Here is a 23,804-nt window from a genome sequence, read left to right on the forward strand (position 1 = left end):
CTCATGGGACAGGTCTGGATGGAGCCAGTACTGGGACAGGAAACTGGGATAGCAGGACTGGCAGTCACTGAGCACAAGCTGGGAGGGATGTGGAGCTCACACCTTGTTGCAGTACTTCTCTGCCCCACTGGAGCAGCCTATGTGCCCCAGGTGCTTGCTGAGCAGTAAAGGGGAATTGGAGAGGAAGGCAGATTCCCCATTCCCTCTTGTCCCCGCTTGCAAGGGCACCAAATTCCCTTCTGCATCCTGTCCCTTTTCTGCCCTCTCCCCAGGGCACCAAACGTCTCCCATCCCTATCCCCTTGCTACCCTCCCCCACAGCACCAGATTTCTTCCTGCCTCCCTCAGCAGTATCAACAACCTCCTATGATTTTTTTGTCTCTGCTTAAGTTTTCTTTTTTCCAGTCAACAATTCCAGAGCCATTCCAAAATGCAGTTAAACTACAAACCTTATGCCCAGCCTTAAATTATCTATGCCACTTTAAAAAAATATTACATACAGCTGTCATAATCCCTCAGAGAAATGCTATTACAAAAATTCTAGCTGCAACATTGAAACAAAGTTTTTTGACTGTTAAGAAGCAGCCTTCAGGATGTATGTGGCATGTGCTGCCAAGCCAGCCATGTTGTGGTTTTATCCTCTGCTTAATGGCAGGAAACCATGGATTACAAATAAATACCACATTAAGGCACTGCACGTGTTTCATAAATGCTGCCTATGTACCTAGCCACAAATTAAAATTAAAGATCTAGATAGCTTCTTCAGAGGGCCCAATTAATTGATCATGAATTTATGTTCACATAGGAACAACTGCTAAGGCAGTAGGATGCCTGAAGACAAAGTAACAAAGAACTTCTTACAGATAAATAAACTAATTAAAAGCAATCCAAAAAGGTTGCAAAAGAAAACTTGGAGACTTAATGTTGGACAATATGAATTATTAAATATTTCCATATAACAGCTCAGAAATAAGCTACATGTTATTCATTTACATGGAGAATATTCATGCACAGACGATCTCATTTGATAAAGAAAAGCAACACCTTGTAATCCAAATAAGAGTGCATTCATATGGCTATCAAGAAGGCCAATACTTGAAAGGTAGCCTTGAATGCACCAATCTTAGAATCATAGTGTTGGAAGAGACCCCAGGAGCTAATCTGAGTCCAATCCCTTGCTAAAAGCAGGACCAATCCCAACTAAGGCTTTGTCAAGGTGGGACTTAAAAACCTCTAGGGGTGGAGATTCCACCACCACTCTAGGGAACTCATTCCAGTGGTTCCCCACCCTTCTAGTGAAATAGTTTTTCCCAATATCCAACCTAGAACTTCCAAATGGCAACTTAAGACCATTGCTCCTTGTTCTGCCATCTGTCACCACTGAGAACAGCCTCTCTCCCTCCTCTTTGGAACTCTCCTTCAAGTAGTTGAAGGCTGCTATCAAATCCCCCCTCACTCTTCTCATCTTCAGACTAAATAAGCCCAAATCCCTCAGCCTCTCCTCGTAAGTCATGTGCTCCAGCTCGCTAATCATTTTGGTTGCCCTCTACTGGACTTTCGCTAAAGGGTCCACATCTCTTCTGTAGTGGGGGACCCAGAACTGGACACAATACTCCAGATGTGGCCTCACCGTTGCCAAATAAAGGGGAATAATCACTTCTCTTGATCTGCTGGCAATGCTCCTTCTAATGCAACCTAATATGCCATTAGACTTCTTAGCTACAAGGGTAGCTCCTATCCAGCTTCTAGTTTGCGGAGCTGCAAACCCCATAGTGTAGACATACCCTTAGAGATACAACCAAAAGGGCTAGAAATGTTTGTTTTTTTTTCAGAAAAATGCAAATAGAGATTCCGCCAGATTTACCTGATGTCAGTAACAGACCAAACTGTGTGAGGTTTGAAATAAAATTGCAAGAGATGACAATACTGTCATTAATAAGAAAATTCTTACAGCAAGCAGGAATAGAAAATCCACTTAGGAAAGCCAGGGAAATTAACAGTGAGACTCGGGGGTCCCATCATACCCAAATTTGAGTACCCATTAAAATCCCAGTTGTTTGAGGTTTTTTTGGAGATTCATAAGTGCTAACATAGAAGTTTGACTGGTTTGAATCAACTGCTATAGAGCTTATGTATTTATTAAACAGAGTCTATTAGAAAAAACATTGCATTTTTTACATAGGTCACATGAAAATTTCTTACCGATCAGTTCCATCCAGGTTTGATTTGTGGATGAAGTTCAGTTTAGCATCTGCCCAATAAAGCTTCCATTCTTCATAATCCAAAGTCAATCCATTTGGCCAATAAATGTCTGTGTTTATTATAACAGAGCGGCTTGAACCATCCATGCCAGCACGTTCTATCTTTGGCACTTCTCCCCAATCTGTCCAATACATGAACCTATATTTAAAAAAGGAAAGGAAAGGATACGGATTATATTCAAACCTATACTCTAATCATTTGGAACTATATACTAGTCAAGAAAAAAAATGAAGTTTTCAAGAAGAGATGGAACTCTCTTTCTCTGAAGCCATGTTCTTTTGGGTAATAATACATATTGTCTATGAAACACAGTTTCTAGGTTTTGCTTCTGCTTTTTCCTAAAAACCTCTCAAACATAATTCGATAGTGTAATTTGATATTATTCTTTTCAGCATCTCTTCCCTCAGACCACGAGACATTTGAGGAAATTCTACATGAATTGCCTATAACCTATCAGCATAAAAAATAATCAGGGAAATTAGACTATGTATGGCCTAGTAGAAAATCATAGAAAATCTCTATACATAAAAAAGTTTCTCCTGCGGGATGACAGAGTGACATCATCACGTCACTCTGTGTCCTGCAGCCTCCGCCCTCCCATGGCCTCCCTGCTCCAGACACTGTTCAAGGACCGGCAAAGTCACCTGGCAGCCCAGCTTGGGCAGGTTCCGCCTCCCGAAAGGCTGCAGCCAGAGCTGCCAGGCAGCTTTGCCCATCCCTGAACAGTGTCTGGGGGCAGGGAGAGATTCCATCCAGGACCTGGATGCCGCTCTGGATAAGCCCGCCGCAGGAAATGGGGCTGCAGCAGTGCCATACCACTGCTCGGCGGGGAAACCCCAGGTGCCCATTCACATCAGGAATGAAAGCAGGCTCTGCATCCCCAGCCACCCACCACCCCGTCCTCCGCCGTGCCCCAAGTGGCTGCACCAACGCCAAGCTGCCCCAGTGGAAACAACTGCTGCTGCAGTCCAGCAACCTGAGAAATTACAGAGGGGAGGCCCAGCAGCATTCACAGGGGCCTGGCGCAGTGTCTTTGCTGGTTAGGTTGCTTGTTTGAGGGAGGGTGCGTGCAGTAGGGATCTGAAAGACTAGTCGACTATCCGATAAGCAAATGCTATCAAAAAGAGGCTGGCGGGGAGGAGAGGGGGGGAAGAAACAAGGGTGCTTCAGCGTCGTGTGGAGCTCAGGGCCAGATCCTGGGCCCCATGTGGCATTGCCGCTTTAAAATGGTTTGTGCAGCCTAGGGTCAGCTGGAGCCGCCAAGTGGCCCCAGGCTGCATGGAGTATTTCAAAGCAGCAGCACTCTGTGGAGTCCAGGGTCAGCTAGGGACTCCGCCGCTGACCCCGGGCTCCATGCAGCACTGCCACTTTGAAATGCCGCAGAGAGCATGGGGCAAACAGGGGACTATTTGAGTCCCCTGAGGGCCCCGTGCTCCCCACAGCACTTTTGCCTTTGAAGTATAGCAACAGCCCTGGGGCTGTTGCTGCACTTACAAGGAGGAGGTGCCCTTATTCACTAATCAAATAGTCAATACAAATTGCATCAACTATTCGATTAGCCGATTAATCTAAATTTAACATCCCTAGAGTCAGGGGCAGCCCTAGACTAGCTGCCAGCAACTGGCACCCTAGGTGAACCATGCAATCGGTGCCCCCTCCTCCAAACCCCTCAATGATATTGCGCCATCATTTGGCACTCCATTTAACTTGGCACCCTAGACAACCACCTAGTTCACTTAAATGGACAGGCCACCCCTGCCTAGAGTGTAGGGTGGGAGGAAAAGGGAGAAGGGTGCATGTAGGGATGGGTGGTACAGTAAGGAGGGATGGTGGGGGTGAGGGGAATAAAGGAAAGGAGGCAGGGGAATGGGCAGTATGGGGATGCAGAGGGGGAGGAGTTAGGGAAGGATGGGGGTGTAGGAATATGGAGCAAGGTGGTATGGGTAGGGATAGGCAATGTGGGGGAGAGGGGTTAGGGTGGGTCTAGGAATGGAGATGGGTGTACAGGTGGGTGTAGGAATGGAGGTGGGTTAGGAATGAAAGGAAGGAGATGGGGAGGGGGTTAAGGAGGATGGTGGGGGTAGGAATGGAGGAAGGAGGTGGGGCTAGGGATGGAAGGAAGGGGGTGGGCTATGGACCATAAACTATTTTATTGGCGGATAGGGCAGGAGTGGGGACGGTGCAGGCAGGGGGCACTGGCTGGTGACTGAAGGGTGGGTGGGATTGGTTGAGAGTGTTTGGACAGAGGGGCCCATCCAGGGGTGTGGTGGGCAGGAGTTGAGAAGAGTGCCAGTGACTTGGGGCCATGCAGAGCACCAATAGACTCAGTGCAAGATTAACAGGCAGTCAGCCAGAGGGGAGGTTGGTGAGCGGAGCCCCCTAGTAACTCTTACTATGGTCACAGAAGAAGAGATTCCGTTAGGTGCAGGGATTGTGAGGAGACAGCAATTGTATGCAGTAGCAGAAAAAGAGAACAGAGGATTGATTTCTTTGGGGGTTTATTTTTGTTGTTGTTATTTTGTACTAGGAGCATATTTCTTGCAGGCAAATTGTTTTTATGAAAGGCTGGATTTAGAGAGCAGCAACCAACTGATATGTTTTTAAAACACAGTTTCCCTGTCTACACTGGTTGCCAAAACCTGATTTAAAAAAAAAAAAAAAACCCTAACACAAATCACATTAAAGGAACCATCTAGGCTGGGAAATTCAGTTTTAAAACAGTAACACATGACTCCTTAGGAAATTGTGTAAACAAAGACATGTAAAAACATGTTACCTGCTCAGAGTTAATCCTAAAAAAGAAGAAACATATGGACGTCAGATGGTGGGCCAGGAAGAGTATAATCAGAGGATTCTGTCCTTTTGCCACTGGTAAGAGAAAACAACTTTGCTCTTCTGAACGGGTAAAAGGATTTAGGATTAACACTATTATGTACCTACAGGAGCAACATACAGGGCCAACACCTTAAACAGGTGGATAAGAAACCCAGGAAAAACATTGTGTCAACAAGGGAAAACTAAGGCTCTAAGCACCCAGAGGCACAAGATGTCACTGTACGGTGTCCACATGCTAGAACAGGACCTGACCACCCATGCTTGAAGCAAAAACTGACATGTAAGCACACTTAAGAAATATTTGCAGATTAAGTTATTCTTGGCAACATTTATTTTATTTATCTATTTTATAAAGTCAGGAAATTCCAGGTCATATTTTTCCGTTAAAGGATGTTTACAGACTCAAAATGAGTGTTTAATACAATGCTGTAACTGCGGACAGAAATGCATCACAACGCCACAAATATTGGCCAATCCCTCTTTAAAAAGGAATTTTTCTACTTTCAACTTACACTCTGCATGGGTGTTTAGAGAGAATGGATGACATTTCTCTAGACAAGAACACACAGCATGGAGGAATGATTTATCTGTCAAGAAGAAAAGAAACCTAATCTTACTTTAGAAGAAAATGCTAAGTTGCACCTTTGGCAGGTTATCTGGCCAAGCTGCATAGTAAGGTGCAATTAGAAACTCGAAAAAGCAACTCCAACAGTACTTGTACAAAGAGAATAAAGAATCCTTAAAAATTGTTAAATCATCTTCTTTCCCCCACAGACAATATTTTCCCAAGGTTAATAAGTTCCAAGGTACTGACCACCCTGCTTGACCAACCCTTCAGGCTGAAACCGATAGCTCATTAAGTTGCTAAAATCATCTCATTTCCTTCTCCCTCTGGTTCGCCTTTTAAACAAAATGCAATTATTCAAGCAAAACCAGGTAAGGAAAGCTGTGTGACAAAGGAAAGTCCTCAAGATTTCATAAACAGGACCATTTCATTTGTCAGAATGCAGGCAGTCCCCGGGTTACATGGATCCGACTTACATCGGATCCCTACTTACAAACGGGGTGAGGCAACCCCACACCAGCTGCTTCCCCCCAGCAGACCAGGGAGACACGAAGCTAGCACCCCCTCCCTCCCCCCCCCCCCCCCCAGCAGACCAGGGAGACGCGGAGCGGCTTTTCTCAGCAGACACCTCAGCTTGAGAATAAAGGACTGAGGGAAGTGAGGTGTGGGAGAATAAAACTGAGCTCTGGAGAAATGTTTGGCTATAGTTTCCCATACTATATGTGCCAGTTCCAACTTACATACAAATTCAACTTAAGAACAAACCTACAGTCCCTATCTTGTACGTAACTCGGGGACTGCCTGTATATACATGGCCACACAAATTCACATTAAGATTTTAGAACATTTCAAACCAATTCCCTTGACCTTTGTTCAGTTTCTCCAATAGCTTTTTTTTTTTTTTTTTTTTTTAAAAACCACCCCATAGTCAGCTCTTTGTTTTCTTCTCCATGACTTGGAAGCCTGCAGATTTTAGTCCCAATGAAATTGTTTGGAGCAGTCAGATCCAGCACACCAGATTATGGCACAGAATGAACATATATGTAACATATACTGTGCTTCTTTTGGGAAAAAAATCAAGGTTTCTCTTCACTGAAGCGTTGGCTTAAGATCTTTCTTCCCTTCTGTTCACACACAAAAATCTCTCACCCAAGCGTGGTGGTGCTTTCAATCTGGGCCAACTGGTCCAGGTCAAAGTGCTGGTTACAGCCCAGGTTCCACATTCACGTGGGCAGGTAACTCACTTGGCAGTGTACACCCAACACACTCAAGTGCTGACATCAGTCCTTCAGTTTCTTCCAACAATTCCCTGTTTGCTGGGAAGGACAGACTAGTTCTACCACAATTCATGGGAAAGAATCAGAGTGATCCACCTACCTGTACTACAAACACTGCTGGGATGTGCCCCCACACGTCCTGGCACCTCATACGAGTGAGTTCAATGTCAGCCTGAATGAAGTGAGTGGACAGCTTTGCAAAGAGGCTGCTCGCCTCTAAGTCAGACCAGCACAACAGCTCAGACTCCAGCGCTCATCAAGCAAATTAACTCTACCATGAAGAAATATTCACAATAACTTTGCTCACATAAAAATCAAAAGAAAAGAAAGTGCGAGGATTTCCAAGACTACAGTCTAATGTCTTTTAGAGCTGCTTCAATAAAAGCCCCTCTTCCACCTCTAAGTCAAGTCAAGCTGCACACTTAACTACTTCATTTCCATTCTTCTAGAATGTTTACAGGATCACGATTTTTGTTTGATTGAATTGAGGTTGGTAACAAATCATAGGGGTAAAGTGAGACAGCTCTGGGATTTTTTTTTAGGACATTAATTTCTATAAAAGGCAACTACAGTATAGTACAGGTGTTTTTTATTGCATTTCTGAAATTTAAACAGTGTATTTTCTGTTAAAATATAGTGTTCACTTGTTATCATATGCCACTTATCCTCATTTATACAATCTCCCTTTTCCTAATTACTCAGAATGGAGGTTAAGATTGTCAGATTTTTTTTGACAGGTCATGGGCAATAAAAATTCCCGGAAGCCTGTGAAGTGTCCTTGGCTTACTAAAAATAACCGTGACAAAATGGGGCTGAGCCCGATTCCCGCTGCGACAAGGGGAATCCAACACCCACCTCCACTGCAGCTAACAACTCCAGGATCCATCTTGGGTGGTAACTCCCAGAGTCCCCCCACTACCTGTGGCAGCTCAGAGCTCTGGGGCTGAAGTGGAACATGACATGTATGGGGTCACAGAAGTCCATGGCTTCTGTGACACCCATGTCAGCTATGAGTAGTCTTAGACTTACTCATTACTGGCTATATAATTTAATTTGTGGATTGACATTTCTCATGCCTAGCCACAGCCCAGAGAGGGAAATTTAAAAAAAAGTTAAAATAAAATCTCACCCCTATTTTTGATTGTACAAGAGGCAAAAACAGACGGATTTCCAACTGCATAAAGAAATTTAATATGCCTTTTTGCATATACCTAATATGGAGAAAAATTAAAGTACAGCTGTTTTCAGGAGACTAAATCACTGTGAACTTGCTTCCAGTTCCTATGACAAAAGTGAAAAGTTTTAAGAATTGAAAAAAAAAATCAGAATTGCTTACAGGCTTTCGAACTTTTAACCTTCATTCAGATCTACAATACAACATCACTCAGCATTATAGGTAACACAGATGCTGACTCTGTCCTCACTGAAATAATTACATACTACAGCCTTTTTGTGCTTTGAAGATGCAACAGGCACAGATTTCATTGCAGAAATGTGTGTGTGAGGTTTGTGAGCACCACTAGAGCAAGAAATGTTTGCATTGTTTATAAGCCCCAGAGTTGAAGTCTTGGACCTCTTGAAGTCAATGGCAGAACGCCAACAAATGGCTTCCTACCCTCTCCCTTCCAACCAACATCATATCAGTCTGAAGGATGAAATCTGAGCCTGCTAACTTTAATCTATGCCCAAATCTCACCCAAACACTAAGCAGAATCACTTAGCCATTTTGGCTATGTCTGATGAAACTGAGACAAAGCAGGCTATAAAACTCATACACACTGAAAAAAAATCTGTTCACAAATTTATGAGTATTATAAACCCAGACCCTTCCTCTAAATTTTAATCCAAAATCCCTTTAAGGAAAAAGAAAAGAGAAGACTGATTATCTGAACCACGGAAAATAGAAATGTTCTCCAACCCATCTAGTTCCCTTGGGTAGTTTACCAGACTATGGCCCAGAATGTTGTTGAATAGAGTTCCAATTTTAAAAAAAGCTTTAGCTTAGAAAGTTTGTATCAACTGCAAAAATACAAAGAAGTGACAAGCTCCAGTTCTGCATTAAACAAGCACAGCTTCAGTGGGTGACAATAATAGTGGCCTGGCTGTTAAAAGTTCTGAGCACTCAATTCCAGATAAAATTAATGAGATCAAAGGACTCTTGGCGCACTGAAAATTTGGTCCCTTCATTCCAGATGTTCACATCTGGATTTTAGATACCTAAAGTTAGGCACCTATGATTAAAGAATTAAATATTTATTTAAATATTTGCAAGTAGGAATAAGAGATCCTCCGGAAAAGGGCTTTATTCCGGAGGATCGCGCCAGTCTAGACGCTTTTTTCCGGCTTTTCCCCAAGCCGGAAAAAAAGCGGCGGCCATGTTTATTTAAATCCCGCGGGGGATATTTAAATCCCCCGCAGATTTCCCTATTCCAAAGTTCTAAATTAGCATGCCTCTTCCGGAGAAGGGGCCAGTGTAGACATAGCCTTGGTGTTCACACTTGCACATCAGCTGCTAGAAGTCGGCCTCACCCTCCCTGACTGAATTAACCTCATTATCTCTAGCCTTATTTGGGCCTGCCTATTCATACCTGCCTCTGGAAATTTCCACTACATGCATCTGTCGAAGTGGGTCTTTGCCCATGAAAGCTTATGCTCCAATACATCTGTTAATCTATAAGGTGCCAAAGGACTCCTTGTCACTTTTGCAGATCCAGACTAACATGGTTACCCCTCTGATACTAGCCGGAATTGTGTGTCTTATATAGATTTTCTCTGCCAGTGTAGACCTTGCCTCTATAAATGGGATGAAGAGGGAGTAGGTAAAAGGGTCCTTATTCCAAAAAGCTCACAAACTATACATACTATAGGAAAAATATTTCAGATATGCATAAAAAGTCACGCTGAAAACAAATGTCTAGATTGTTTAGTGACAGTATTTAGTTATTTGTGACACTGGACACACAAAGATGGAAATTCATTACCACACTTGACCAGTTTCATAGCTCTCTGATCTTTAATGCCTTCCAATAGTGTAGCAGATACTTCCAGTCTCTACTATCTATCCAGAAACTAGGCTCCTACTCAGAGTATCATTAGGGTTGCCAGATGGTTGAAACAAAAATACCAAACAGCAAAAACAAAAATTAATATAAAGCAGCATTAAAACAGCATGTCCACTTTAAGAGTGAGTGCAAGGATAGGAACAGGGGAGCGGTTGAGCACTAAGACCCATGGGAGTCATTGCTTCCCCTTGGTCTTTTTGCTGGCAGCCATTTTGTGCAGGAAGCCTTGTGGAACCAGGTAAGTGTGAGTGGGGAGGCTGGGCACTGAGTGTTTGTAGAGTTCCCAGGTGCCCGCCATTTTCACCTCCTGGCCAGGGGGAAAAAAAAAATCAGAAAATACCAGAGATCTTTGGTGTCCGGCATTTTCTGAATTTTTTTACCGGACAGGAGGCGAAAATACCGGACTGTCCGGGTGAATACCGGACACCTTGCAACCCTAAGTATCATTAAAATGACAGTCCACACTATGACACATGCAACAGTCCCATTCAGCAATTGTAGATTCGGTACATGATGCTTAACTGATTTTAAGACAGTTAATTGGGATGCCTCCCAGGCAAACAGTTACCTTCCCCAACATTATTCAAAGCAAAAGACAGCTGCTTGATTTGGACAGCCAGTTATTTGGTATTGCCTCTCTCAGTGAATGCTTCAATTTTCCAATTATGCTCAATTCAGTCCCCAAGAACCTCTAAAGTCGGAGGAATTAAAGCAGCTGTAATACCAATCCAGTCACAGGCTTTGTCTAGACTGCAAGCTTCTTTCAGAAGAAGCTTTTCTGGAAGAGATTTTTTGGAAAAACTTTTTTCAAAGGAGAGCGTCCACACAGCCAAAGCACAACAAAAAAAACTATCTGCTTTTTCGAAAGATAGCGTCCAGTCACTATGAATGCTATCTCGCTTTTAAGTTGTGATTAGTATGGATGCAGTGGCCACCAGGGCACCTGTGTTATTTCCCAGAGGCCTCTTCTTTCGAAAGAACTCCCTCTTCTGCATCCACACACCTTTTCTCGAAAAAGCTTTTTCAGAAAAAGGCTTCTTCCTTGTAGAAAGGTTTACTGCTGTCAGAAAAACCCCTCCGTTCTTTTGACTTTCTGTCAAAAGAATGCAATAGCAGTGTGAATGTAAGTGTTGTTTTTCTGGAAAAAAGCTGCAGTGCAGACATACCCTTAGAAGTGCAGCAACTCCTGTGGAGATTATCAGCACTGGAGTGCTCCCTATGAAACTCACCAGTGTTCACGATTGGTTTCCAGCAGGTACAGCTGTAGCTCGCCTAGTAACGAAGCAATATGAAGTGCCATCCATTGGGACCATCCAGACCAGAGCTTGGCAAAATACGGTCCAGGGGCTGGATCTGACCTGCAAAGCCACCGGATCCAGCCCGCACGGGGACCACCTTGCTGGGACTTTAAGACACACAGCTGCTGCAGGTTTAAAGTGCAATCCGGTGGCTCTCTACACTGGAGGGAGGGGGAACCTTCGTGTGATCTCCCTGCCCCCAGCGCAATCCTCACTCCTACTGGCCAGAGACAACTGGCCAATAGGAATTGACTCTAGCCTATATCTCACTTCTTACTGGCTGGAAACAACCAGCCAATAGGAGCTGAGAGATTGGTCTCGGGGCTAGGGTCAACGCAAGCCTCCTCCCCATCCCAGAGCTGAAACCCACATGGAGGGAACAGCCTGTAGCTCTAAGTGATCTGGGGCTGCAGTAGGCAAGGAGCATACTTCCCTTGCAGGTGATGCAGGCTTAGGTAAGCACCTCCTAGCTACAGCCTGCCTCTGGCACTCCAGCCCCATCTAGACCCCAACTCCCTCTCCAGGTCACAATCCAAACCCTCTGCACATACACCCCCGCCTCAGGTCACAACTCTCTCCCAGACCCTGTACCCTCTCTCCTACATCCTTCCCCCAAGCAAGAATCCTCTCCTGCACCCAAACACCCTCCCAGACCCTGCACCCCACTTCCGTCCCAGGTCACAACCCCCTCCTTCACCCAAACACCCTCTCAGAACTCACACCATCTCCTGCACCCCAGTCCCTTATCTCGTGTGCCCTTCTGCACCCAACCTCCATCCTAGATCCCACACACCTTCGGTGGAAAAGTGCAGCCCTTGACCACTTTCCAAAATCTCGGATTGGCCCCCCCCACCAAAAATTACTGCCCACCCTGATTCAGATAAATGTATTGAAGCAGACAGGGATTTCTAAAAAAAAAATAGTATGAAACACACACATAATAAATATATATTAGTTATTGAAGATACTGGATGACAGTGGCTCCCTGGAATTTTCCCATAAAGTAACTGATTATGCGAAAGGAATTTTCACCTGCAAGCTTTGACAAAATAAATCATGGGAGACTATTCTGAATGTCATTATATTAACTCAAGAGTATCAAATAAAAAAGAAAACACTTAAGAATCCAGCTGATTTTCCTGAGAATATATATTTTTAAAGGCATGAAAGAGTGCACCAAAAGAATGTGGTAAATGCATATAAGCAATTGACAAATTATTTTCTAACACCAGAAAGACTGTCAGTATGACATTTCTCAATTTACTGAAAAATTCAGGGAACACTTTTAGATTCCAAAATGAAAAACTAGCCAACCGATAAAAAGCTCCTAAGATCTATATCTTGTTCTTCTCCAGTAATGCCATAAAAAAAGAAGAAAGAGAAGTCCTTTCAGGAAACAGTGTGGATGAAACAAAAAGCATTTTAGCTACCTGAATAGTGTAGCTGTGCTAAGGGTCCATTAAATGCTGCAATTTCTTATTATGCTTCTTACCAGTGAGGGGCACAGATGGTGTTAAAAAAAAAAAAAAAAAAACCACACATACCGCACACCCTGGTTTCTCCATACAAAAATTACATTTTGGACCAAATGAAAGCCAAAAAAAAAAAAATTATGATATTTCCCTGAAAATCAAGTCATCTACTTTCTGTTCATCTCAACATTTTCAGATGTAGCTGAAGATGTCAGCATGCCTATCTAGTGATAAACATCCAAAGTTATATAATTGGATCAACTATATGATTAGTTGATAGGACCGCTCTGCAGAGCAGCAGCAGGGGTAGTTCCAGGAGCCAATTCGATCTAGGACTGAGCAGTCCCGTCTCATGCTGGCTCTGAGAGCCACCTGCGCTGCCGTGATTCGCACGAGCCAGGACTGCTCAGTCCCAGCTCGTGATGAGTCCAGCAGCCCCTGTCCACCACAAACAGGGCTGCTTGGTGGAAGCACCCGTCTGTGGGGAGGGGCAGCTCCCCACTGGGACCCCTGAGAACAAGGGCTGCTTCACTGCAGCATCCCCTACCTCCCTGCCCTGATAAAGGCGGGGGGGAGGGGAGGGAGAGCAGGTGGCACCCTGGAGATGGTGCTGGACAGAACCAGCTTTTAAGTCAGCTCCCACGATCACTGGCTCCAGTTCTCCTCTCCACTCTCCCCCCGCCTGTGGCACAGAGAACAGGGGCAGCTCGGGATGACCACAGGGGCTGGATCAGCAGGCGGGGAACTGCTCCAGCCCCCACTGGTTAATCAGTCAAACATTCAGATCCTTACTGGGAGCTGCACTCCCAGCGCTGTTAGCTACTCTCCTTATGCAGAGTAAGGAGAGTAACTTTCAGTTTAAAGCACTACTGCAGCTGAATCTAAACTTTTAAGGGTAGACAAAGCCTTACTCTGAGAAGTTGGTACGGTAAGAGAAAGAAACAGCCGTTTTTCATTAAATAACTGTCCTTTTAAGAATTTTATAAACCTAGGAACTCCACTTCTGAAAATCATTTAATCTAACACATTAAGAAGCTTTGCCTTAAAAAAAAAAAAAGTTTCAATACCTGTTGAAGTCATTATCCAAGTTAAAATATTACATCAGGTCACCTGGAAAACAAGAACTAACATTCCAGTCTCATTTTATGTATAGAAAGAAATGATCAAGCTTGAAAAATCCACCCCAAAAAACAAGGATATTCAAAACAACTCAAATGTGCAATCGCTCTAGTTTTAAAAATTCACTGGCTATATTAAAAGAAAACCAAAGAAGGGGGGCTTCTTGTCATTCCCCTCCCAACTTTAGTGAGAGTCTTTGAGAAGTAGTCTTTGACATATCAAGCAAACATGCTGACAGAGTGCAGAGGCTTGGTCACAATTGACCTTTTCGTGCAGATCCTTGGCCTTATGGTTGCAGATTCCTGGGAATTAGCTAAAAAGAAAGAGGTGTATTGAACCGAAGCAGAACCAGTTCTTGCTGAGTGTTGACAAAAGAGGGCAGCTCAACTGTTTGAGCAGGTAGAAAGGTCTTTTGCTCCCAGGACTTGCAAATTAACCTTTCCTTCTATAGGCCATATCACATACTAAAAGTCTGAGGAAAAATCCTGTTTAACAGTGCAAGTTGTCTTTTTTGTTTTGTTTATTTTGAAGCGAGCAGGAAATAAAGCTAGTCAGCACTGCAATTTAGAAAAATAAACATTTTAGAAAATCCACCTCTGTGTGAATGAGTAGTTGAGCCAATGAGGAGAATATAAGGTACCAAGGTTCAAAAGAGTTTAACAAAGAATCATAGAAATATAGGGCTAGAAGGGACCTTCAAAAATCATCAAGCCCAGCTTCCCTTGGAACAAGTATATCTAGACCAGTGGTCTCCAACCTTTTTATGCTCAAGAACACTTTTTAAATGTCAGAACAAGCCAAGATCTACCGCCCCATCCCTTCCCCAAGACCACAGCCGTTCCTTGAAGCCCCGCCCTCTCTGTTCTCCTCCTCTCCGTCACTTGCTATCCCTGGCCCTTATACACTCTCAGGGTATGGCTACACTGCCACTTTTTTTTCTATTCTTCTGTAGGAAGAGGTTTTTCCAACATCTGGCCTATGTAGACTGGGCCAAATATCATAAAAACCCCTTCTTTCAGAAGCCCCCTTATTCCTTGTGGAACAAGGAATACAGGGGCTAACTTAATCTTCCGCTAAAAAAAGCGGAAGAACAAACGCATCCCTGGACATGGAATCCCAGAAAAACCGCTGCAGTCTAGCCATACCCTCACTGGGTTGAGACAGGATGTGTGGGCTCTGGGGTGGGAATGAGGGATTGGGTGTGGGAAAGGGTGATAGGTGCAAGCTCTGGGAGGGAATTTGGATGCAGGAGGATGTGGAGAAGGGAATGCTGGCTCAGGTAGGGGGCTCCAGGTTGAGGAGGGTTGGGGTACTGAGCAAGCCACAGGCTTGTGCATGTGAGGGTGCAGGAGTTTGGGTTGGGGAATGTGAGGGGCTCAGAGCAGGAAGGTTGGGAGTATGATGGGCTCAGGACACAGATTTGCAGTGTGTGAATGGTGCAGAAGTGTTGTGGCAAAAGACTGAGGATGCGGGGGTGCAGGAGTTTGGGGATATGAGAGGCTCAGGATGTGGGAGAGGGTTCCAGTGTATGATAGTCTCAGATCTAAGGTTGGGGACGGGGAGGGGGGGTGCAGGTGTGTTATGATGCTGCAGCCAGATGGGGGCTTGGCCCCAACTGAGGGCTTTGTTGGCCTGGCTTCATTTTTAAATAAAATATGCCAAACATAAAAAATTTCAGCATTGTCTTTATTTATGAGAAGGGCGGGGAACCTGTTTTGAGTCAGGGGTCACTGACCCATAGAAAAGTCAGTTGGGGCCACACAAGTGAGATGCAAAAAAAATAAAATAACTCCTCCAAACCCCCCAAAAGCCTCACTAATGTGGCCCCAACTGTGCTGGTGGGGGCAGGAGACAGGGTGCCAATGGGGGCAGGAGACAGGGTGCCAGTGGGGGCAGGGTTCTACAGCAGGGGACAGGATGCAAGTGGGAGCAGGGGACAGAGTGCCAGTGGGGACAGGTTGTTGGTGGGGGCTGGGGACAGGGATTCCCCGGCACACGGTTCCCGCCTCCCCCACAGAGGAGGGAAGCTCCGCGCACGCCTCCTCCTGGGACTCCTTCCCCTCTCCCCTCTCCCCCCTGCAGAGGAGGGAAGCCCCAGCATGCGCCTCCTCTGGGGAATCCTAACCCCTCCCAAGCAGCAAGTCACCCGCATGCCACAGACCTTGGTGGTTGTACCGTGCTGGTGTTTGGGGTAGGGGAACAGCCAGTGCACTTTCTGAAACGTCAGAAGTGGCACGCAGCTGCCTGACTTCCTTCCACCCCGCAGGAAGCCGGCACTACCTCTCCATTGTCACTGGAGGTAGGTAGTGGGGCTTCTTGGGGGTGGGCGGAAATGGGGGGGCCCCCGAACTCCTCGCGATTGACTTGTTGAGCCCTCCCAATTGAACAGTCGATTGCGATCGACGGGTTGGTGACCACGGATCTAGACCATCTCTTTGTCTAACCTGTTATTAAAAATCTCCAATGATGGGGATTCTACAACCTCCATTTGAAGTCTATTTCAGTACTTAATACTATTATAATTAGAAAGTTGTCCCCAACATCCAACCTAAGTTCTTCCTGCTACAGATTTAGCTGATTACTTCATGTCCTACCTCCATTGGACATGGAGAACAACTGCTTTGTAACAGTCTCTATCATATCTGAAGATGCTTATCAGATGCTCCCTCAGTCTTCTCTTTTCAATACTAAACATGCCCAGTTTTTTCACTTTTCCTCATAGGTCACAGTTCTTACATCGTGTATTTCCAACTCACAATGACATTCACTCAAATTTGGTCAGGACAGAGGGGTGTCTTAGCCAAGCCAGGGTATTATTTCAACTCTGTGTGCCATGTTACAATGTCGAGTTAGACCTAGTCCCTTGGGACAGGAGCTGCTGCTGAGGGATAGTCTATAACATTAACTGATAAGCTTTTGGTTATCAGTTAATCGGTTAACAGTTAATTGACTACATTCTTACATCCCTAGTGAGTACAAAGCAGTTTCTGTCTCCAAGCCCTTCCATCAATCACCCCTGCTCCTCCCTGGATTAGGGTTGCAGTGCAGGGATGGGAGGGTGCATTACATGTAAAGATGGGTCACAGGAGTGGATTCTGGCCTGGGCAATGGCTGTAAGAGGAGGTACAGGGTCTGGGAAAGAGTTGGGACCTGGAGGATGGGAGGGAGGTTGTAGAGGATTTGGATGGTGACCTGAGACAAGAGTGAGTGATGACCAGGGGTTGGGGTGCCAGAGGCAGGCTGTGACTGGAAGACACTTATATAGACAGCTCCCAACCAGCAGCCTTGCAGGACCCTGAGGCAGGCTCACTGCCTGCTGCAGCCTTAGGCTGCTCAAAATGGCTGACTGTGGCTCTCTACTCGGGGCACCAGGGGAAGCTTCATGTCCTGCCTCCACCCCCAGCAAAATCTCTCAGTTTCCATTGGCTAGTTTTGTGAAGCCTCCCTCTGCCCGCAGCACCCAGAACAGAGAGCCACAGGGAGCAGCCAGCAACTTATAGCAGTGTGCGACTGCTCTGAAGTAGCCGACCGTTCTGTGTCTGAAGGTCCTGTCAGGGAAGCCCATGGGCCAGTTCTAGGTGCTTGGCAGGCTGGATCCAGCTTGCAGTCCACATCTTGCCCACCCCTGTGCTAAAGGAATGCAGGAGGGGGGGAGGGCGGGGAGATGGGTGTCTATCAGTGCTTTCATATTGCTGTTATTTGGCTTTTTCTGAATAGCAACAACAGGCTGGAGTGATATGAAATGTAGAAGACCAGGTCCACATTACTCAATGGGCTTATAAACAAAATTAGAGAGAAGCGTTGGCGATGAAACACAACTTTGAAACATAAAATACACTTTTGCTTACAGTGGAACTTGCAATCCTATAAGTTACATGAAATAATGTGCACCGTTACAATTGCCCATCATTAAATGAAACCAGATTAGCACATTAATTGCCCGATTATATAGTCCCTTCTGCTATCTCTAACAATAATCAAAGCCACGCGCTTTCAAGGATGCTGTAAAAATCTTGTCCATGCTTCCTATCTAGTAGTGGTTAGTGTTCTGAAGCTGTGTCCTGCTATGCTCTTGGACATAAAAAGTGTAACGATACAGTACATTTTAATTTATTTTTCTATTTGAATGGATGTCTCATTTTTGTAAGATGAGAGAATACATAGTGATGTCCGAGTTACCTTTATATATCTCCACCATAAAACACATGAAGTTCTCTTCTGCAATCAGTAAAAAAAAGTAATTATTTAAATAACAATTAAAAGTCTACTATGAGAGTCCACAACAATGCTTTCCTAAACACCTGCCATTTTCACACTGACACAGTGACAAAAATGAATTGCTAAATTAGGGCATAGGTATATAGATTCCAGTTCAGAGAAGTTAATTTAATCTTCATCACCAGTAAGGAAATGTAAAACACAACCAAAAACTCTTCAAGGTCAAGTCCAACCACTACGTATGAGGATTCAAACGGCTTAAACAAAGATGTCACATGGATATTATGTCCCTTTAAAGACTTCAATACACAGACATAAGTATACCTTGTAACTTCATGAAGTCCCCTGCAATCAGCTTTTAAAGAAATATTGATTCCATGCACTAGTCTTGATTGCATACAATTTTACACAATTAATGCGTAAACTTTCAAGACTAAATCCATAAACTTTTCTAAGTATTTATTTGAAATACAGTCTTGTCCAAACAATTAGAACATTAGTAGTGGCTACTGGTTTTTGCTAGCAGGATTCTGACATTTTTCTCCTTGACCAAAGTAGAGAATATTTTTGGGGTTTCTATTATTATTATCAGAAATCAATGCCAACATTTGCTCTGAATAACTGCTGACTGAACCGTGTATCCATGCCCATGTCTAAGGGTACGTCTAGACTACGTGCCTCTGTCACCAGAGGCATGTAGATTAGGCTACCAGACATAGTAAAATGAAGCGGCGATTTAAATAATCGCCGCTTCATTTAAATTTACATGGCTGCCGCGCTGAGCCGACAAACAGCTGATCAGCTGTTTGTCAGCTCTGCGCGATAGTCAGGACACGCGGGTGGCGACATCAAAGGTATTTGTCGACCACCCAGGTAAACCTCATCCCAGGAGGCATACCTGGGTGGTCGACAAATACCTTTGATGTTGCCACCTGCGCGTCCAGACTATCGCGCTGAGCCAACAAACAGCTGATCAGCTGTTTGTCGGCTCAGCGCGGCAGCCATGTAAATTTAAATGAAGCGGCGATTATTTAAATCGCCGCTTCATTTTACTATGTCTGGTAGCCTAATCTACATGCCTCTGGCGACAGAGGCATCTAGTCTAGACGTACCCTAATTGGGGAGAATAATGTCTCTTTGGTCTCTTCTGAGACTTTAATCAAATATACAAGTCCTGTCTGCTTTTTAATGCACAGGCTGAAGTCTGGAGACAGTGGGCCCAACTCCAGGGTCCTCGCTCAGGTATTCATATTCAAATTTGTAACAATTGGAAACATAAATGTACAATTCTAGTTACATCCTTTGAAAAAAGAAAATCATACAGCTGTCCTTCAGAGCCAATATCTGTTCTATGCATCCAAACCTCTTAAAGCACCAGACAGTAACATCTCTCTCTCACAGGGTTACTGAAGTTCTATCATCTTTTTTTTTTTAAGCACTTTGAAGCTGAAGGCAAAACAAGATAGCAAAATTGCTATTTAGAGTTATCACTTACATTTGTAACACAATTAGCAGCTGTTCCTTTATTGAAGTGCCCCATGTTCAATTGCAGCACAATTCCTCCCTTTCTCTCAGGCTTCAGTATCCAGATCCCACTGCTACCTATTCAATAACGCTAAATTCAGGATTGTTTAACTTTAAGCACCTGCTAAAGGGCTTTTCATGAACTGGGGCTTTTAATGATGACAAATTTAGAGAGTGCAATAAGTTACTCTTTAAAATAATCCATCTCTGTACAGTAATTACACTGCATAAATAGCCAGCAACCTGACAATAGATGAAAAAGGAGGAGGACAGGTCAGTCTGAAATACTGTATAAACTTTGACTAATACTTAAGACTCAACACTGTCAATAAAGTAATCCACATGTTCATTTGAGGGAAAAATACCCACACAGAAAAGACTGAATTGTTGGCTGCCGGAGTGCATGGTTGAGGGCTGAACAAAAGCCAACAGACAAGCTTTTACAGAGCTGAAGAGAAAGCTTGCCCAGCCTTTACAGTTATTCCCCACAGACAATACAGTGGAAGCATCTGGGAAACTGAGACAGAAATATGAGCTGAAACTGAGAATTAAATCACTTTTTCTCCCCCCCCCTTTTTTTCCATAGTAGATTTAGAGTTCAGTTGAATCTTCCAAATGAAAACTGAAAAGTTAATAAATTTCCAATTTAACACACAGCTTTATAAACAAAGAATCAAAATTCTGCCATTTCAAACAGCACTGGGCAAGAACATGGCATACAGTCAGCAGCCAACATGCAAACATCTCCAACCTCTCCTCCATAAAAAAGAGTCTTCATTATTTAATCATAATCAGATCGGTTTCTTCGGCTTCAAGGAGCAGAAATCAAGAATTCTGCATTAAAACAGACACAAACATTGATGTTTCTCTCTTCTCTCATCCTTCCTACACCACAACACAACATTTAAAGTTACTGATTACACTTATCCTGTGAGAATTACCATAGGTCCTGTTTATACTCTGAGTTTGTCAGTGTAGTTACATCAGCTCCTCTGGCACAAAGCAACTCTCAACTGTAAAGTTAAAGCTCATTTGTACAAGAGATAAAACTTAATTGGGGGGAGGAGAGAGGGAGGTACAAGAGCATGGAACTCCTCCAATAACTGCAAACCATCACAAACCACAACTTTCCACACCAGGTCCAAGGTGCCTTCTCTAATGTAAATACGTAACAAAAGATGCATTTTATACAAATAACCAAAACTTTGTGTTGCACTGAGTACACATCTTCCTTTGCCGAATGTATAGATGTACGGTTATGCTGCTTAATGAACTACTGAAAGGTGCTCAGATACTATGGAAATGAGTGCAGCATCAGAACCTACATGGAATCAAATGGTAAACCCTCCCAGTGTAGGTACAGTTTGTACCAGATATACAAACAAAATAAACTATTCCAGAAAAACCAATTCTTCTACATTTACACTAACAGTGAATGAGAAATTAAGTATTTTTTAAAATCACATTCATTACTAGCTTTATTATACCAGCAACCAAGTGGTGTAGACCTGGCCCATGTGTAACAACTTTTTAGCATCTTAAAATCTTAATTCAAGGTCATGCGAGCTGTTTGCTATCAACTTTGCCAGATTTTATCATGTGTTATAATATGGGCCAACATCTAGTTGGGGGAGATTCTGAGCTAGAATAACAAGTCTACAGTAAGGAGGAAAAGGAAGGTGGGTAGGTTGATGGTGACAATTCTTATCTGTTAATTTGGTCTCCTGAAGTACTCATTTACTGCAGCCATCTCTCTGCCAGGCAAGGGAATGAGTGTAACTGAATATCACCAAGAATCTGAATTAGGAAAGAAAACGTACCCTGTTCAGATATAAGATAATGTATCCAGTACATACATTTCCCAAAGCAGGAGAGAAACCACCAAGGAGGAACCAGTGCTTAATTCATTGTGTTATTTCAGCAAAAGCACATGTAATCTTATCCTTTAACAGGTGTAAGCTGTCACCAGTGTTATTTAGACAGAGGCCTCCTGGAAAATTCAGATTGTTCTTGGATATCTCTAAATGCTCTCTACATTTAAAGAGGATTACTTTTGTTAGCCATACCTATCCAACTGTTGAATAGGCCACAGAACAGTCCTTCCTCAATCATGTTCTCAGCTGCTAGGTTAGGCTACATAATTCCTAAGTATTTGTCAGAGCAAATTTTAGATTTTTACACATTTTTCAGAGGATTGTAGTATTTCTTCCACAATCTCCAGTTTCTCTACATACTACAATCCACCAACAAAGGAAGGGCTGGTGAACTGAGCCTGAGATGCTGCGCCAGCTAACAACCATTTAAATCCTGGGTCTTTTCTTGGTGGATAATAGCCATTCTACTTAGGCGACCAATAAGACTGAGGTCTTATTAGAGGAGAACAAATTGATAAACTTAACAGTAATAAGTCACCAAGACTAGATGGCAAATGATTGGAGGATAGCTAATGTGATGTCAATTTTTTAAAAAGGTCTCTAGAGATGATCCTAGCAATTACAGGCCAATAAGTCTAACGTCAGTACTGGGCTACACTAATTTTGTAGTGTAGATATGGCCTAAGACCAAGCTTAGCTGAGTAATATGAAGAGTTCATTTACAGAGCACTAATGAAAAGAATTATTTCAATACTTAGATCTAGTTTCTCCACAGATACACATTGTTGGCACTTGCAAATTATACACCTTGTTTAAAATCCTCATCCTCACACTAGTCAGAACTACCAGTTCTTCCACCATCCCAGTCCACCATCGTTGTACAGTCATTCAAAATGCTTTGAATGCACCTTCTAGATTTAACTAAAGAATAAAATCTTCAAAACACCTGATGCTTAAGAACTTATGGGAAATTCTGCTATGGTGGCAATCTAGACATTTTAACTAGAAAACAACGTATTTGGACACAATTAATACATATTTCCCTCTGAGGGTGCATCTAGACTACATTTTTCTTTCGAAAGAAGATATGCAAATTTGGTGTGTATTTGCATATCTTCTTCCAATCGCTTTTTCAAAAGAGGGTTTTTTGGGTTTTTTTCAAAAAAGCAAGCAGTCTGTAAACCTGGTTCTTTCAAAAAAGGGTATTTTTCCTCCCGAAAGAACTGCATCGACACTGCTTGCTTTTTCGAAAAAACCACTCTTGAAAAAGCGTTCGGAAGATATGCAAATTCATGCCAAAGTTGCGTATCTTCTTTCGAAAGAAAAACGCAGTCTAGATGCACCCTGAGCCAGTACATCCCCGCACAATACTTATATCCGATGTACAAGTGAATTTCTTGAAGGGGATAAAGCAGAGCTACTCAACTTTGGAAGCCCCAGGGGCCACAATGATACAGCACATACCAAGGGCTGCAACTTAGGTGTGGTTGCATATACTTGCAATTATATAGGCAAATATATGCAAATACAGTAGCTTCTTTCACATTGACTGGCATGAATACAAAGCACCTCCCATAATGCCCCGGTGCTCCCGGCATCTCCGCCATGGGGGCTAGAAATGACGACATCCTGTACCCCACTGTTCCAGCCAGCGTGTCCACTTGCATCTTTAAATGCTCACCCCACCTGCGAGACGCCTCGCTGTTGTGGAGCATGTTCCCAGAAGAAGCCATGTTCAAAGGATCCCACCCGCAGGCCACATGTAGAGTACTCTTGGGATAGAGACTCAAATGTCCATTAATTATCTTCAAATAACCATGAAGGTGCTAGGTCTTCAAGTCTATCTTTCATAGCCGCAGAAATACAATTTTGAGGGTTTTTTTTAAAATAAAATCATCCCAGTGTCCCGCTCAATAATCCTTTTTCTAAATAAAAGTGGTTCAAACACATGTAATGACAAGCAAACTTTTGCCACATTCTGAGCATATAATGGGTAACGTGTCACGTGACACCTGTTTTATGAAGGTAAATGCTAACCTAGCATTTGACAATGTATCTCACACATGCAGAATGATTTGCTAGAAAATATGGGCTTCTGACTGGTGGACCAGTCCCTTTCTTAGATTGACTGGTTTTTTTTCCTTTGACCAGCATGTACACTTAACTCTGCAAAGTAACCTCTCTCTTCTTGCACCGAATCCCACTTCTTCATGCACACACATATTCCAAGCATCTGTTGCTAGAACTCTTTCCCTAGGGCTGCCTTTTCGTATGTGGCTTTCATAGACATTAATTTATT

At 43.6% G+C, this 23,804-nt stretch overlaps 1 protein-coding gene across 2 annotated transcripts in view; it reads right to left on the reverse strand.

Moving 5' to 3' along the window:
* The window catches only part of LRP6 (LDL receptor related protein 6), a 198,653-nt gene that overhangs the window by 123,589 nt on the left and 51,260 nt on the right, over window positions 1-23,804 (reverse strand). For both annotated transcript variants that reach the window (XM_075901099.1, XM_075901104.1), the window contains one exon: window positions 2,202-2,399. In XM_075901099.1, the coding sequence (XP_075757214.1) occupies window positions 2,202-2,399 (198 nt within the window). The remainder of the gene's footprint in view (window positions 1-2,201; window positions 2,400-23,804) is intronic.

Source organism: Pelodiscus sinensis, chromosome 1 (assembly GCF_049634645.1).
Source record: "Pelodiscus sinensis isolate JC-2024 chromosome 1, ASM4963464v1, whole genome shotgun sequence".
Taxonomy (NCBI): domain Eukaryota; kingdom Metazoa; phylum Chordata; order Testudines; family Trionychidae; genus Pelodiscus; species Pelodiscus sinensis.